Source organism: Branchiostoma belcheri, unplaced genomic scaffold (assembly GCF_001625305.1).
Source record: "Branchiostoma belcheri isolate BF01 breed outbred unplaced genomic scaffold, Haploidv18h27 scaffold31, whole genome shotgun sequence".
Lineage (NCBI taxonomy): Eukaryota > Metazoa > Chordata > Leptocardii > Amphioxiformes > Branchiostomatidae > Branchiostoma > Branchiostoma belcheri.
This window is the reverse complement of record NW_017803921.1, coordinates 1,577,529-1,595,913: the sequence shown is the minus strand read 5'-3', so window position 1 is coordinate 1,595,913 and position 18,385 is coordinate 1,577,529. Positions and strand designations below refer to the sequence as shown.

The window sequence follows — 18,385 nt, the reverse complement described above, 5'->3', positions numbered from 1 at the left end:
TATGCATTCAATTTTCCCAAGGTCACAGAGGACGCTGTCCCAAGGGCCACTTGTCTTTCGTTTCAAAGTCGCATCCAATGACAGATGGCGTTGTAAAACTCAAAAGCGAACAGGGTCCCAAAATGCGATCAATCTCACCAAGGACGTGGCGGACACCGTCCCAAGGGTATGTGCCTGTATATGGTAATGTTGTCCCAGTCAAAGCCGGCGCTATCCGGGTGAGTAATGGTCTTGTTGTGAAGGTCAACGCGAACCGAAGGCGTTCGATCCTGCCAAAGTCTCATGATCAGCGAACTCTCAAGGACAAAACGATCTTGTTCTCAAGATGAATCGGCTAGTCCTGTTTAGACAGTGTACGACTGGCAATATAGGTTTTCACCGCATTACTAGACTTTCTAACTGCACAGGCTGTTGACCAGAATCCGGTGTAAAGAATGAAAGAAGACACAACATGTCGCAGGTACAAATGCCGTCCAACGATTGGTCAATTATCAAAGGTCCCAGCGTCACAGCCTTTTGTTGATGAATTGACAGTGCCACATAGCGTCTCAGAGCGGAGATACAGGTGAGAATGCAGCTTTCATGACTCTTGGTGAACCTTAACGCAGTGAAATATTCAACTTACTCTACACGGATCCAGCCATAATCGTAGAATAAGGTAAATTGGTCATGGGTCACAGGTAATAATAGTCTTCAAGTTACAACGATTAAGATAGATGTACACGATTTAGACTTGTGCCACGTACGGTATTCGTCTTTTGTTATACAACAATGCACAAGTTGGTGTCTACATCAATACTTCATATCCTTACACACAACACCACAAAATTCAAGGCCAAATTTAATCAACGATTGCAGGTATTCCAGATCCCCTTTAGTTCCTGCTATCTCACGTTATTTACAGATTCACAGTCAAGTTAGAGTTTTTGAATTTCCCATCATGTTGAGAAATGACCCATCCGTGTCTGTTTTATGTACACAAATCAAGGTAATGGAGCAATTGAAAACGGTCCAATTGTGGTCTGTGGAGTCCGGCGGGGCCTTTTTCAATTTAGCGGCATTGTGCGACCGTAAATTCTCACAGAGCAGCTACCAAGCAACCGTCAGGGCAACCGTCTCCTGGCGACCGTCTCCAGGCAACCGTCTCCAGGCAACCGTCTCCTGGTAACCGTCTCCAGGCAACCGTCTCCAGGTAACCGTCTCCTGGTAACCGTCTCCAGGCAACCGTCTCCAGATAACCGTCTCCAGGCGACAGGTAGGTTAGAGCTTATGGCTGTACAAGTTTGACTCTTAATGTCTTCCACATGACACATAGTGTGACGTCCGTCCGGCGGTAAGAAAAAAAGTCTGGAACAGAAATAAAACCACATGTATCAGCAAACGTATCATGTAAATACATGGCGAGGTACAGTACATTCTTTGCACTCTACTTTTAGAAAATGTGAAGGGATGAAAATGAAGAGTCTATTATTCGCCATAACACATTCTGTGCGTTTAGTCATTTGTTCATTGACCACCTACATTTCATAATGAATACAACTTTATTTTGCCAAACGTTTTTATTTGCACGCTCGCATCAGCTTTGGGCTTCCCAGGGGATGGCATCCATTTAATCAAATCAACATGGCCTTACTACATTAGACGAAAGACCAGAAAATTGACAATGAAAATCCTGTTCGCCATCCTGAAATTGCATTGGACGCCTTGAATGTTAAGAGTCCTGGCTGTCCCATACCTGTCCCGACGCCCCCCGACTCCCGGCCTCACGGTGCAAAGTACACTTTGTCTGACGACAGGAGCATCACCTCAGGACGTTGACCTGAAAACTCAGGTGTAGAGAAACACTGTTTCAGTTCAGTATAGAATCACACAACATTATTACATAGCAGAATAGAACTACAAAACACTGTTCTGTGCACATGTGGAGAACTCTAAAAAGACCACTGTTCTGTAGATACAGCTACACTTCTACAATCTATCATTCGGTATAGAATCACACGACATTGCCATAGTGCAGAATAGAACTACAGAATACTGATTTCTGGCTACATAACTACAGAATACTGCCAAATAGAGCAATTAAAAACTGCACATCACTAGTACTACAGTGTAGTACAGATCTAAGCACGGGGCACTATAGTTGCAGTTCAGTAGACTACAGAACATTTGTTGTAGTGCAGTACAAAACAACAACACACTATCACAGTTTGCATATCCAGCATGTACTGGTGACCATTTCTGCTTAATAAAGACCCCTAGTCTTCCCATGAAAGATAATTACCTGAACAACAAGAACTCCGGACCTGGATGACTTGCGGGAATACGTGTGTATGATACAGGCTAGAGCGACTACCACCACCACTACTGCCACGATGATGCCTGGGATGAGTCAATAGCAAATTTCAATTTTTTAAAAAATACACAACAACTTCGACAACTGTCTGTTATCTTCATCAGGGTAATTATGACTTGTTCACTGTGCACTGAAGCTACATCTAAGAGTTACTTGTTCACTGTGCACTGAAGTTAGGTGTTGCTACTAATATTGTTATGTACAATGCATATTGTTAATAACCAGTACTGAGATGATATGATATTGTTACCTATGATGATCTCCATCCGTATTTTTCTTCTGTTGAACTCCATGGCGCTGCCCTTGATGGGGCTGCCCACCACGCTCTTCACAGCCTCCAGGTCCTTATTCAATATTCTTTGGCGGGTCGTGCTGTTATCCACCGTCCCTTTCGGCTCTTTTTTGCCTGTGGGAAATGAAATAAAAACGAAATTTAAAAAAGAACGCCATAATTCAAATTCGTGCTGAAAATTTGGAGTATTTCATAAGCGAAGGCATCTTAGACCGACAGTCGGGTATCCTGTGCCGCAAGAGGTTTAGGTGGGTAATCAGGACATAGTGCACTTTGTTGACCTCTCTAAGGTCAAAATTATATTACCCGACTTTACTGGCATTTACTAACGTTGGTAAATTTAAATTTTTCTGCGCAGTGATACCCTGAATAGTGACTCTGAAGAAAACAGCGTACCTGTTACAGGGTTGTGATCATTGTGAAGCACCGGTGTCTGCAGGACTTGACTGTTGCTCCTGACTACAGTATGGTTGGTGACGGCTGAGTACGCCGTGGGCGTGGCTAGCGGTTTGGCGGTGCTGGCGGGCACCTGGAGCAGGGGCGGGGCACTGGTGGTGGTTACAGGGTCCTCCACGTCACAGATGGTCCGCGCTGCACTCTGACACAAGGAAGGAACAAACATATGGTCTAAGACATCTCGATGAAGGTTAGACATCCATTCGATGCAAGGGACACACTTCTGTTGAGTTAAGAAAGGCAAGTGTGGCGTCGGTGGCGCAACGGTTAGAGCGTTGGACTCGGAACCGAGAGGTCCCGGGTTCGATACTCACCGTGGCCCGATGTTGTGCCCTTGGGAAAGGCACTTTACACGACTTCCCCACCTATACGGTGGAGTGACGCCCACCGAGCCTCTTAGGCTATTCTGTCTGGTCAGGATGCCAAAAACACCTTACCGATTTGGTGCGCCGATGTGACAACATCACCGTGATTTTTTTAAAGAAAGATAAAAGACGGAATAACAACTTGGATACCAAGCTCAAGTGCAATGCCAAGAGATCTTTGTCGTTTCGATGAAGAACTAGAGGTCAAAAATCTCCTACCTTCGTCGTTTATTTGTTATTTGTGTTTGTTTTCTTGGTGTTGGTATCCTTTGTTGTCCCAACCCAAATATCATCAAGATACATGCACCACATTATTAACGGTTGAAAATCTACAACCCCTATACAGTATCGGTATACCTAATACGTAACCTTCTAACGAACGTAAGAATAGGACCTCCACTTGACCGTACCTGATCGTCACAGCTCGCGGCTACCCACTCCTGGCGCAGCCGGTCCAGTCCGTCGGAACACCTGGAACCAACAACAGTCAATAGTTAATGTTTTTTTTTAATCAAAATACTACTCCAGTCCAATTCTACAGGCTTTGGGGGGGGGGGGGGGTCATATAATGCTGGGAGAAAACTAATAGGAACCGTATAATAGTATAGTACAAATGGTAAAATTCTATGTTGATTCTTTTGGAGAGAAAGTCCTTAACTACATGATAAACTTGATAAAAGTACGTACTGTGGACATAACATTACCCTTCATCATAAATTTACAAGACTGGTCATCTTGAAAAGAGATACTGTGAACCTGGTATCACCCTTCATAAAGAACTATTATACTGGTCATGTTTAATTTGCAGAACCGTTTTTCTCTTTTCAAAGCCAAAGCTCGGACGGTCCAATTTTAAACTTGTTACTATTTTGAATGGTTACGTTTTTTATATCCTAGCCTCTGTTACATAAAACGTAAAAAAGTAGGGTAATAGAGAAAATAAAATGCTGATTCCCAATTCCGTATCTAACTCGCTGGTCTTTATGTAGAGGTAGATAATTAGCAACCTACAACTTTATGACACAAATGTATACAAGGTACAACTTTATGACACAAAATGTATACAAGATACAACCTGTAGCATCTATTACCAAACATACAAATAGACTAATCCACCTCACAAAAGACTATGCTGTACGGGATAAGGATGAGCTTTTACAATCATTGGTGGGATTTGATACATAAACTTTACGACATTCCCTGCCTTTTATGGAGCTCAGTGAAGATTTCACGGATTTCCTTATTTGCTTTCAGACGCTTATTTAAAAGAATAAGTGGGGCTATACGGCAGTCGTTACATTGATAATAACATGTAGTCGGGCTTACAGGTTTTACACACATTGAAAGGCCATGCATTTGTCATATATATTAAGATGACCAGTGTTTCATAAAAACGTAGCGTAGACTGGGGTTTATGGCTCTCCAAAGAAGCACGATGTAGGTTAGTGAACAGCACGTCTGAATCCACTCCACTGAACTTTAAACAGAAGCCGATTTATAAAGGCACTTTACTGCACCCTCTCCCTTTTATAGAGCACGCCGGTGATTTCATGACTTCCTTTGTTTGGTTATAGAAGCTCCTTAAATAGAATCCTTACGGCTATATGGCAGTCATGCCAGTGATGCTAACATCTGGGTGGCATTACAGTTTTTACACAATTACTGTATTATACAAGACCCTGGAGATTCCATGTGAAACGGAACTGACTTTTAACGGCCTCGTAACATCACCTATTGAATATTCTATAAAACGTTTCTATCGGTAACTGCTGACTATACAAGATTTAAACTAAAGTTTACTTACAACTCTACAACAGGTAAAAAAGATCATACATTTTTAGTAAGAATAAATGATTTTACATTGCATTTGTCCAAAACGACTGTAGTTAAGATATACACATTTAAGACAAGTAATTGCAAGGCGTAACTACATCTACATACGGCGTTTTCCCGCCGCTGCAAAGAATACTAAGATTGATGAATAAGGCTTTATAAAGGGTTAACGAGCACAATGGAACCTGCTAATCAAAGCTATGCAAAACCGGCGAGGTCACACCGTTCAAACATGATGAATCGGTCTCCTTAACATCAAAGGATCATCTCCGACCTTCCCAAAGTGGCTTTATGGACGAATTCACGACGATGAATGTCATAACTTTAGTATAACGGGGAGCGGGATGACCCGAGGGAGCCACTGTGCGGAGAATTGCCGGATGTAGTTCCCAATAAGGGTTTACGGAGGGGTTAGGGATTTTTATATGATAGCGGTGCTTAGGTCTTGTACGTATCGTGATTTACTGCAAGTTGTTATACAGTAATCTGCGGATGTAATTAGGTTGTTACGTGGGTCAGACTGAAGCATTTTCCGGGAAGTGTCCGGGAATGTATGTTCTAGAGCGGATGGAATAGTCGCCATGTTTATTCCACGCACGCACTTCCTCAACACCAAAGCCGGCATCTTCAAGAGCAAATGCCGCACGGGTTTGCGGATTTAAAGACTATCTTAAGAAATGCCAGGAGGTGAAGGCAAGACGCAGGGTCTTACTTAAGATGCACGAAGGAAGCGGCGTCGCTGATCCACAACCGAGTCAGGATTACCATCAATCCTCTCACATTCAATCCGGATAATCTTTGTAAATTGAAAACGGAAGCAATTTGTCTTGTCACAACACATAGTTAACATGGGCGACTGTAGAATAATGCATGAGAAGGACCGCCTCATTTTTTAAATCATAAATGGACTATGTCTTTGATGTACCTAACTTCGATGTTATATTCGTAAAATATTTTGAAACATTAGGCTGGCGCAGCCGAAAACTAGCCAACCTGGCCGAACACCAACCGACCTACTTCTAACTATGGTTATTGGGAGTTCGCTATGTGTGACAGAGGCGAACTTCTTATTTTTGAAAGCAGTTCTACTGCACGATCGACAAAGATGTAAACATGGGCGACTGTACGTAGAATTATGCATGAGAAGGACCGCCTCATGTTGGATCTTAAGTGGACTATGTCTTTGATGTACTTCAATGTTGATAATATTGTATATTTTAGATATTTGGAAACATTCGGCTGGCGGAGTCGAAAGGTAGCCGACCTGACCGAACACTAGCCGACCTACTTCTAACCATGGTTATGGAGAGTTCGGGAGGCCATATTCAGCTATGTGTGACAGGGGCTTTACTGAGGCGAACTTCTAATCTTCGAAAGCAGTTCTACTGCAAAGATGTTCAACCAAATCTATCACACACACTACTGAACTGCCATTGTAATACATGCTGTTCGACCGTCCTTGAGGCATATGTATTTGAGGCGACCAGTGGTGGTTACAATTCTGATCTATGGCCGAATAGAAACACGGGTTTGTTCTCCCAACATAACGATCTCTTTTATGTTGTTTGAAGTAGTCCGCTATCGGAAAACACTTCTCTAAGAATTGGATGGCAAAATCATTGAAAGGGGCAAAGAGATTCCATCAATCTTACATGTATTACATGATCGATCGTATTGTGCAATACATGCATTCTTTATTCCAACGACCATGCCAATACACATTGCCAATTTAGAGGGAAACATTGGGTATAGCTGTAAGGGGTCCTGTTAAAACCAGGTACTTACTTTGTATCACTTTGCACTATAATGGACCGTTACCGCGGGAAACACTCTTTACCATGCCAATTGCCCAGACCATTAATGCAGCACTGTTTCATTTGAGAGACACTGCCTATAGACCAAAATTGACAAGCTTGAACTAAAATGTACACGTGTGTGTGCGTACATGTACGTGTGCGTGCGTGCGTGTGTGTATGTGTCTGTGTGTGTGCGTTTTTGTGTGTGTGTGTGTGTGCCTGTGTGTGTGTGTGTGCGCGCGCGCTCGTGTGTGTTTGTCTGTGTGTGTGTGCGTGCGCGCGTGTGTGTGTATGTCTGTGTGTGTGTCTGGTGTATCTGTGTGTGTCTGTGTCTGTGTGTGCGTGCGTGCGTGCGTGCGTACGTGCGTGTGCGTGAAAACAATCATCCTAAAATCAACGTATACTACAAACAACGAAGATTGCTTAATCAGGTACTTTGATGCTAGACATACTTACAGCTAATTTGAATAAGTTTCAAGTTACATAAATGTTACCCACCTGTGTAACACATTGCACCAACCACAGTTGAAGCCGATCTCTGACGTCACACAGCTGTCACACGTCAGGAAATCACTGCATGCTGGGAAATATGAGGAACATTTGAGCACAGCAGGAAGAAACACATCCATGATGTTTGATGTTTGTTTATTCGCAGATAATCAAAGAAAAAGTAATAAAGTGAACATAAAAACAACGAAAGAGGATGTGAGGGAGAGATAAAAAGCCATAATGGCCTGTCTGGGATCTTCCCTCGACAACATTAATTTTTGATAACTAATAATAATGATAATAATCTTTATTGCAAGTTCATACACAGGGCAAGCTGACAAGGGCAATAAGTACAGAATGTGTTGAAGATTGGTATAAATAACATGCTAGGTTCTACTTCTACTAATCTAAGGTTTAATATGTACACAATACTACTAATAAGGTATATGTATACGTGACAGCGAGAGGATATTAAAATCATAAACAAGTGTAACATGGCAACAACCATTAATTAGCTATTGGGAGTATAATAATAGTAATGAATCAAATAGTAATAATGATAGATAACAACACATGATTATTAAATTATGCAATTAGAATTATCGTGATCAGAGCAACTGAATTCAACACGTAACAACTTCTATGTTTTATGGTTACCTTCGTTATATATTACATGTAGCTGGATCCGTTCACTAATATGCAATGTGTTTTATTGTCTTACCGCAACCATTCATCATTATGATACTAAACCTACTGTATTATGAGGCTTATAGGACCTGGTAATAAAGATAAAGGCTGTTGTTTTCGCATATGAATATATCCCGTGGTTTAAGTGCAGTTCTGCATATGGTTGAATTTAGTGCTGATATCCAATATACATTGCAGCAGTATCGACACCATTAATCAAAGTACGAGTGGCGACATGACCAGGGTTAGAGGACGGTGTGATCAGAACGTTCGGCCGGGTTTCCAATACGGATCCTGGCAGTGATCCATGAGATTGTAGGTTTGTTAATTTTCCCTTCATGTGGACAGCAGACCTCCATAAATAACACAGCGTCTACTGGCGTGATACATAGCAGGGCCTAGTTGGAATATTGGACACTCTTTCTGTTTATGCTGAAGTAACATTTCCAAACCGGGGCCCGGCCGGGCTGTTTCGATTAACGAAAAATCAACAATATATATATATATCAATGATATACGCAAATAGTTCCTATTATTGATTTTTCAACTTTTTTGTGCTTTGTTCTTTTATATCAAACGTTTCTTTCCATTAGACTGCCCGGCCGAGCCCCGGTTTGGAAATGTGACTGTGTTTACGAGACTGTGGTAAATATTCGGATGCTTTGGAGCTCATACATATACATGCCAACTCAGTAACTAGCAATTAAGTATTAAAAAGAAGAATAAAAACTTATATTATTGTAGTTACTATAATTTCAGATCAAGGAGAGTTAACTGTCAGTTTACCAAATAATGTTCATTCACAATTTTGCAAGTTTTCAGGTAGATGTTTATTAACTTTATCTGAACATCAGTAACAAAATGTATAAGTGTAATGATATCGAGAATACTAAGTCTTGTGCTATTGGAGACTTAATAATCTTACTTCAGGTCTCGGATTTAATAGTTTATATCAAGTCATTTGCCTTGGGGTGACCAATTTTGGCTTTCAGGGTTCAAGTTCATTCATCTAATGGGAATATCGCTGGCAAATACGCTTATTCTTTAATAATAATGGTCCAGTCATTAATCTTACTCCAGGCTGCTGATTTATATCTTTACTTTATGAGACATTTGACTCGAGGTGCCTGCTCAGTAATGACCGTCTCAGACAAACAGACTCTGCCCCAGGGCGGTACAAACTAGGAATTGGCGAGACGATATCGAAAATCCTACAACGTTTATTGTAGCTTCGATTGGCCCTTAATAATAGCCTCATGCTATGAGCTAGTTTGGCAGTCTCTTCAAAACGAATAAGCGTCGATTGAAGTTGCAGTAAGCCTGTAGGCTTCCCTTGTTCAATAAATTCTATACTAAGATCTGGGTACATTTTGCTGGGTAGACAGATTTACAAATTTTATCCTGACTCCATGACCCTCTGCCAATTCGTTGTGAGGGGGATTTGATCTATTACCCAATAAAAGCCTGTGAGTCTGGGGCACTGAGCCTAGTTTATGATCTAGAGGTGTTGTATTGATGGTTTTATTGATGGAAAATAGGTACAGCCAGTATTTAATAATAGACAACATTAACATGCCGGACACTGGTGTTACATTTCTCACTGATGCCAAGGCCAGAATTCCCGAACCGGGGCCCGGCCGGGCAGATTTCTGGAACAAAAAGTGTGATATAATATAAAAAAACAACAAAATACAAAACTGTTTGTTGTTGTATGTTCATGATATAAATTTTTCTCACGATGAGTTTACGGGGCTTACTTGTACAATTGATGGCCAATACTGTCTTCCCCTGATAGTACAGTACTCTAAAACACCAAAGCTCCACTGAAATACCCTTTTGCAAATGTTCATATTTAGTCTAAACTTTAACAGATAATGGAAAAACGCAGTTTTCAGCCATTACTGTAAATGGCACACTCTCACTCTTTAGTTCACCAGCTATATATAGACTAACGTCCATCGTGGTAATGCTGATGTTTTCCCATCTACTGCCATTAGGTGCACATTCCTAACTTTCAGTAACGTCAGCTGATGGAAATGATCATGTGCAAAGATTCCTGTGAATTTGGCAAGTAGTGAATGCAGTTTATCACTTAAAGCCTAAATCACACTTCTCCCACCACTCAGTGCAGTGTTATCATCGTAAAAATGTCCATTTCTAACTTTTCGTCATGTCAGTCCATTTGGGTAAGTAAGCTAACGGTGGATGCACTTTTCCCATGAGCCGTCCTATCTAGGAATTGCATGCCAGCAAATAGCGAGCTTCCATCAGGTTGTCTACACTTGTCCTTGAGGAGTTCATTACCAACCGATCAGGATTGTACACCAGATAAAGCGATATGTCCGAAGGCTGTAGGCGTTCGAGCTTGAAGTATTTGCATGAAGGCCAAAATGTCCATAGGCTCCTCTTAACGATCTTATCGATGAATGTCCTTCAACTGGAGTGAACAGAGTCACGAGCCTAGCATTTGAGTACGGAGCTGTGCCTAAACTTGTGCCATCTTGTTGATCAATGGTTGATCAAGCTCATTCCAGCTCGCGGGAGCTTATAGTAAGCACTCACCACTCCTTCAGTTTGAAATTAATTTAGTAGACACACAGCGGCCCCTGAAAGCATTTAGTAGTACGTCTCTTACTCTCTTGGAATGATTTTATGTCATTATGTAGTGCCAACAAATGGAAGAAAAGCTGCGATAAGAAAGTGCGCTGTGTGATCAACTGTACGATGTCAACCTCACGAGTTTCAATCGGACACACATCTTCTTCTAGTGTGATATTGATGGAATGTAGCGGCGGCAGTTGCCTTTTACAAATGAACATAGCTGCTAGCCTGGTTTCCAAAGATTCCAAACCTATTCTATCTGCCGAGTATCTTTTACACACTATATACGAAGAGGACGAAAGAGACTCGGCGACAAAAATAGGCTTGGATTAATTACTCTACTTGAGACACTTTGAGATAACCATTGACAGTAAGTTGAACACAAGTAATGAAAAGGCTGTAGGTATTAGTGTGCGCCATGCATTCCTACGGGAACTCTATATTGGGTTTAACCCAAGTTCGTAATTACGTTTTAGCTATCGCCCACGCCAGAAACGCGGAAACCTTTCTTTAGCTGGAGGTTAGTTCTGACGAAGCAATTTTGTGCCCAGACGATTGTATCTTAAGATGGTTATTGCACCAGCAGCTACGCTCTCAAAAGGAAAGTATTCTGAAGACCAATGTCAACCCCACGGACCTGGCCTTAATATTGGCAGTTGCCAACTAAGATAACTTTCTACTCTTGTGATGATTACTTCACAAAACGTGTGTTGTTTGTTAAAAACACCCCAATACATCAGGCGTTCCTAAGCCGTAAAACGTAAAGTATTATTTATTTATTTATCTATCTATTAATCTTAGAAGAAACAGCGTTGAAGACTGATTTCCAAGGGAACCCATGGGAACATAATAACGTAATAAAGGAAAGTGATATAACATAAAATGATAATTAGAATTAAAGATACAAGTAAATCAATTAGATAACAAATAAATTCAAAAATCATAATCAAAATAATACAATAATACAATAAACAATCAGTGGTATTTGAGATGGTCAGAAGTAAAATTCCAAATGGTACAAACTTAGGAATGGTTGCATGGTATTAGCTAAATATATTCGCCAAAACTTGTTTATTGAAGACCCTAAACCAAAGATCGTCACATGGCCTATCAAAACAGGTCTGAAGAAATAAACAAGTTATGAATGTTATAATTGGTAACACCAGACTTACTTGGCCTCGGTGACAGCACGAAGAAAGTTCCCTCCAGCACCTTGGTCAGATCCAGCTCTATCGTGTTATACTCGTAGATGGTTTTTCTGTCGAAATCTGTGGGTCAATTATGTCAATAGTGTTGTTATCATTTCCGATAGAGCGTAGTGACGTCACTTTGACGTCATTCAGGATCCGGCATTTTGGTGGTTTAAAGTCATGTACAACGTTAATGTGATAAAAAAGAGCTGCTTATAAATGTGATTTTGGCCCAATGCCCAGTCGCAAAGGCTCTCATGAAACTGGCTGCCTATTGAACCTACCGGGCCGCTTTGAAAAGCTCAAGTGCTACGAAACAAGGAATCTTCAGCAGAAGTAGATAAATGGGTCTGATTTGTACGCACCTAGGAACGGTAGCAGGCGAGTTCCGACTGTGTAGGCGTCGGACACCCCTACTTTGGCGGGCAACTTGGAATCGTCTATTCTGGAAACTGGGAACGGAATCTGCGGGGTGATAAAATAAGCCATTACCATCAGTTTGGTTAGATGTGTTGCCAGTCATTGAACCAACATGCAATCAGTTATTTCGCCATATAATTGAAAACAACAACAACAGCCAGAAATTGGGTTCTCAACCAAAGACTACACTTGTAACGTTCGTAATATAAAGCCTAATATCAGCCTTACTAAACTAACTTTATTGTCCTAACTGTCTTTTGGACTATCTGGACTGTACTGACCTGTCTGTAGGCAAACACGATGGTTCCGTCAGTAGACAGAGTGACTTGGAAGGTAAAAGGGCCGGCTGTGGAGGAACAGTACTATCAGTTGGAGGTCTAACACAATGAAAACATTTTAATGTAGATATTATATATTTACATGTGTTGGGAGATCTTGCAAAAAAAGCCATATATTCAAATAGACCAACTTGCCCGGAAATTCGGGGCGTAGGTCTAGGACTTACAGAGCATCAAAGAAGACAGGGACGCTAAAACTTTCTAAACGAGAATGGACGTATTTCCATCCACATGTCCGTAATGATGATGATGATGATGATGATCCTTTGGTATTCAGCTCTGTTCCACAAATCTTAGACCTTTCCCACTGATCTTAAGGAGCCTTATAAAAGTCTATAAAATGTGCATCAGGAAATGCCAACGCAGCAATTTTCTTACATGGAAGCACGCCTGACGACATCATTTCACAAATGAGTTTCTGTGTGGTGATTGCCTCTTACCTTCCTCGTCGTCTCTCAATCTGATCTTGGTCCACTCTGCGGTGAAGGACGTACCTATAAGAGAAACAGTATATGTCGTTTCCAGAACTGTGCTGTATCCAGAACTATGTTCAGGCACGGTTATGGATAGTTTCGGTGTATCCAGAACCTCAGCACCATATTTTACGCGTATCCAGAACTATGTCTGTGGCACATCTACTAGATAGGCACGGTTTTGGCAGCAAAATGTTTCTCTCTTTCTTGTTTCTCTCCCAGAAAATCTTAAAACACGTGTAACTAAATTACGTTTGGGCTTACTAGAACAACATCTTCTCTCTCTAATCAGAAGTATCAATGGCAATGCCCACCATTATCCCTGTAGCGAACCATGGACTCCGGGTTGACGTTAGGGTCGAAGTTCGCCATGAGAGGTGCGATGTACTGCGTGTCTGTCAGGGACTTGTGCAGGAGGGTGCCGGTGTACAAGAAACCTGGACAGAAATGATGTATTTTTTAAAAATTCTCATAACTTTGTTTGTTTACCGAAGGAAAACGTATTGTTTTTGCCAAAAACAATACGAAATTGCTCTGTTTTTTCTTCCGTTCCAAACACTGACCTGGTCAATGACATGAACCTGACCGTCTGTCACCATGGTAACTGGTGTTGGATTACATAATGTTGCAATTTTGTAGAAGGAGGGATTTAAACTCCTGTCACCATAAAAATTATTAACAGAGCAGACCAAGTGCGAAGGTCTAGGACTTACAGAACATCAAAGAAGACAGGGACGCTTTGCATTGCAAATGTTACCTTTCTAGTTCTTCTTATGATGTAAGATAACTAGCTAATATTGTGAAATGTCAGTTTGTAAATTATGGATCCCAAGTGTATCTTTCTTAAGAGATTGACCTACCATTAGTTACCAGAGATATATTCCGGATGGGGTGTCCATAGAACGGGAAGTCAAAGGATAAAGACACTGTCTGGGTTGGAAAAAAGAGAACCATTTTCAACATACAAACATGTTGGGTGAGCCTTATCATTGAAGATTTGTGTGATCACAACTGTAATTGGGAGATTAAGCATCAACAAGACATGGTGACGGCATTAAATTGATGTCATGAAAGTACTAATCTTGCTTTTACAAGCTAGTTACATATGTATATAAAATAGCAATTGTTGTGAAAAAAGATATACTTGAGTATACATGTATATGTATGATACCGTAATTAAGACACAGCCAATGCATACGCGTAGGAATCGTTTAATACCAAACAAAATTTCAATGTGCTGTCACTCATCAGCCCCACCCACCATAGCTCCTCGCTGGTGATTGGACCCCGGGCCGTACGCGACCGTTGCCATGGATCTGGGGTCGTCCATGTTGACCCATACTGTAGAACCTGGCGGGGTCATCGTGAAGTACTTGGACGTGTAGTATTGGAACTTGTCCTGAAAGGCAACAATGCCACATTGATTACATATCAACAAAATGGTACAAGAATAATCATTTCACATTCGTATTTCAATCTTGTTACCGTCCTTTTATTTAGGTAATTTCGTTGATCCTGCGAAAAATACGTCAAGGGACTACAACAATGAAGGGATTTTCAACATCGTACTATGAATTACGACGAATATTGTGACCGCGTATTTCATACCCATAAGACTTCGATTGAAGAAAGACGTCCCCGTAAATTAAACAATATAAAACCTCAGGAGGTATGTCGTAATGACAGAAACAGTTGATGTTTGCGAACATTTCACGGGGATTTCCGGCAGATACTGGGGCAGAGGACAGGTCTTTAGAGAGCCACGGGTCACACCAAAGTCTCAGTCACGGTGTGAGGTCCTTAATTTCCCATGGAAGGCACGTCCTGGTGGTAACGAGTTCCTCCAAGTGGAACGACTTTCCTCCGGTTGAGAAGACGTAATGTGTGGCATCTGTCTCCGTGCAGGAGGGTTTATCAGCCTTTAGAGACTTAACGCGTCTTTGCAGGCAGTTGGAAAAGACGTGAAACGGCGGTTCTAACAGGTTTGAGGTGTAAATCCCCCTGAGTGATGCTCTTACCAGAACTGCTGGAGAATTTGCGTGGCCAGGCGTGAAGAAAGTTTCACACTTTAGCAGTTAAGCCGTAATTGGCCAATTACACATGAATTTTATTTCATTGATTGTGCGGCAGCGGGACGTGCAGCCAAGGCCATCCAATTAGCCACAGGGCCCGGCTGTGAGTCGGGAACAAGTAGGCGCCATCTACATGCCAGCTGGAGTGTGACGCTGCTCTTTCCAAAACGCGTGGAGGATCCTGTACTAAGTGAAGCAGGTGTCCGTTCTTTAACGTATGCCGGTCAGGCAGCTTGCGACGTCTCTCGATGATGCAGCGTGGTTCAGAATCTTCTTCTTATCCTGAATTCAACGTCACTTCCCCCTTAACTGGGGGTTAGACGTGCTTGCATCAAGTGCAAGTCTTTTTGATGAAAGAATTTTCCATTGGGGAGGGGGGGGGTGAAAGCAAGTTTGTTTGTAGTCAGACCTTTGGCCCTATAGACGAATTCGTCTATGATGCGTTGTAATCTATTTTAATTCCAATATACTAAGTAGTCATACTTACATGTGTGAAAACTGTGCGTACATTTCCATCATTACTAACACGGGTTATGCCTACAACGATTCCCAAATCGAATTCAAATCCTAAATGTTAATCAATTCTTCCCACCTTCAAATCCCAAATCCTACGAATCCACCCATAACGTCTCTTGCCCGGGGTGAGATCTGGCAGAGCACGCCGATATCAGCTTCTAACGATGTCTGAAGAAAGATCCTCTTGTCCAAATTGCCCTGACAGTCTGCCAGGCCCGGTCGATACGGCTCTTCTCCCGGCTAAACCAGCCGGCACCCCGCCAGTCCAGGGTTTGGTTAGCGCTGATTCTGATCGATCAGCGGGGGCGAGTGTTAAGTAAACAGCAAGTGAAAGCGATTTGCTGTAAGATGGTCTGGGACAGATCACATTATGGCACGGGTAAAGACAGATCGGCTCATCACGTTCTGCCGCCTGGAAAGGGCTTACTGATATTGCAAAATATCGACATAAGTTTAGTCGTTACAAGGCATGCGAAGAAACGGCAAGATCACATCGACCTGCTCTTGACATTCTATAATTCAGCACTAACTGATATACTCTGAGGAATTCTGGATGACCATTCTAGATGATGAATACGACAAAAAACTTCAATGTGGTTGTGGAGTGGTTTACAACACTCACTGCCAAAGAAATACCATCAGATAATTGTGACCTATAGATGTTCAGAGACGAGATGCTTTCAGCACAGAAGATGTGAAGTGCAATGTTCTTGTTGGACGGACGCTTCGACGCAAAGTTAAGTTTCTTTCCATGAAGTTGCCACAAGTATCTTTTTATAGTATGGTGAACCCCGCAACTCCCACGCCCCACAATTTAGCCGCCCCTGCCACCCTGTGCCTGGCGGGTAATATGAATGGATGCCGGTGATATTTGGCGGGTCCGCCGGAAGCACGTGAGTTATTGACTGTTGCCGCCCCACGACCCTCCATCATCGCTCGTCCCTGCCGCGAAGCTGCCGGAGAAATGGCACCCATCACCGCGGGACGCATCAGCACAACGCCGGGCCGCGCCGTAATCTATTCTGCACGGGCCTGGAATTACTCATGTAGTGATTTTGTGAGGATTACTGAAAGGTTAGGCATGTATCAAACTCCCTTGTCTTATTGTGGTTGTATCTCACTTGACTCAGGTGAAATGAGTACCTAGCTTCGGTTAGGGACGTCCTCTCGGATAGAAGGTAAAGCCGGAGATCCCGTGTTAAAGGAGTCACACCTTATTTATTTAGAGCTAATTATTGCCAAAAACAAAAACAATAAGTCTAGCATTGCAATATAGTATTCATAAACAAAACCTGCTTTCAATATTGTTTCATACTTACCGTTGCTCATTTATCGGCCAGCAACAGGGAATTGGACTTCATATTGTTCACTAATAAGAAATACGAAATTACAGCTCTACAAGAAGACATACTTGCTCTTAATGCAAAGTGATTATCACCTTGACGTTCCTGATACCGTTATAAATGAGAATAAAAAATAATAAATAAAAATATTAAAACACAAGGTAAATTAGTAATACCGATTTCACTGGTTTCAAATCAGATAGATATGGTTTCTCATTTCTGGCGAGGGAAATTGTTTTTATGGTTGTACACCAACTGGGTAATAAAGAGTTACAACTTTGGAGGAAGACGTGGTTTCTCAGTAATGTAGAGTGATAATATTCTTAACGTCACCGTTATTATAAATACTCAGGAGCGTCGCTTGTCGTTATAAGACTACCGGAAATTCCCAAGATCCATCAATTTACTTGTGAGGAAGCATCTCGGAGAGGAGGTGATCCGTCATGTAGGAAGATGTCATCAGTTCTGGTATCTCCCGGCAGCGGAAGTGGCGGGGAGTGGAGGAGACGTCAGCGGCTGACAGACCACCCCAGGGACGCAGTGGCCCGGGATGACTAGCTGTCAGAACTTATTCACACAGGAAAACAACTTAAGCAAATGGATAGATTTTGAAGTTGTCAACAACCAGTTGCTTGAGTAACTGTCTTTTGTCCATTACGTTACCTGGATGTCTAACCTTCATTGACATTGCTGGTGTTATTTGTTTTACATTAAAATTACATTACATAAATGTCTTTATATATATGCTCACTGCACGCATGTCACATTAAGATGTATATAAAAATGAGGTAAAACAATCAAGTAACGTACAAGACATGAAGACGCGTCACTTGAAGTAAAGACTGATGAGTCTACTACAGACCATCAATGGTTTTATAAGACATTCTGAAAATAAGTGTAATAATATTTCTACATACAGATAACTAGAGAACAACAGAAAGCAACCGAAGATTGTAATTAGAAATAAATGCAAAGACGAATCTAAGCTTTGGTCCCGTCAGGAGTTAGACTTATGGATTGGTTATACTCTCACGTTTCATGGTAAAGACGTCAGGGATGAGGTGGGAGTTTCTAGTTAGGATAGAAACAATGACCCCAATTACTCACTCCACTGACAAACCTAAAAGGGAAGCTCTCTGGAGAAATTAATAGCTGATTAGT

The 18,385-nt window shown here is 41.8% G+C and overlaps 1 protein-coding gene across 1 annotated transcript in view; it reads right to left on the bottom strand.

Annotated features, from left to right (window-relative positions):
* Positions 1-407: 407 nt before the first annotated feature.
* Positions 408-18,385, bottom strand: part of LOC109474650 (plexin domain-containing protein 2-like) — a 41,255-nt gene continuing 23,277 nt past the window's right edge. Inside the window, exons 4-17 of the mRNA XM_019774998.1 lie at positions 14,555-14,692; positions 14,154-14,223; positions 13,608-13,730; positions 13,261-13,314; positions 12,764-12,828; positions 12,428-12,527; positions 12,045-12,140; positions 7,594-7,675; positions 3,877-3,937; positions 3,042-3,243; positions 2,604-2,759; positions 2,282-2,379; positions 1,736-1,844; positions 408-1,347 (exon numbers count right to left, since the gene is read on the bottom strand). Of these exons, the coding sequence (XP_019630557.1) occupies positions 1,764-1,844; positions 2,282-2,379; positions 2,604-2,759; positions 3,042-3,243; positions 3,877-3,937; positions 7,594-7,675; positions 12,045-12,140; positions 12,428-12,527; positions 12,764-12,828; positions 13,261-13,314; positions 13,608-13,730; positions 14,154-14,223; positions 14,555-14,692 (1,326 nt within the window). The 3' untranslated portion in view covers positions 408-1,347; positions 1,736-1,763. The remainder of the gene's footprint in view (positions 1,348-1,735; positions 1,845-2,281; positions 2,380-2,603; positions 2,760-3,041; positions 3,244-3,876; positions 3,938-7,593; positions 7,676-12,044; positions 12,141-12,427; positions 12,528-12,763; positions 12,829-13,260; positions 13,315-13,607; positions 13,731-14,153; positions 14,224-14,554; positions 14,693-18,385) is intronic.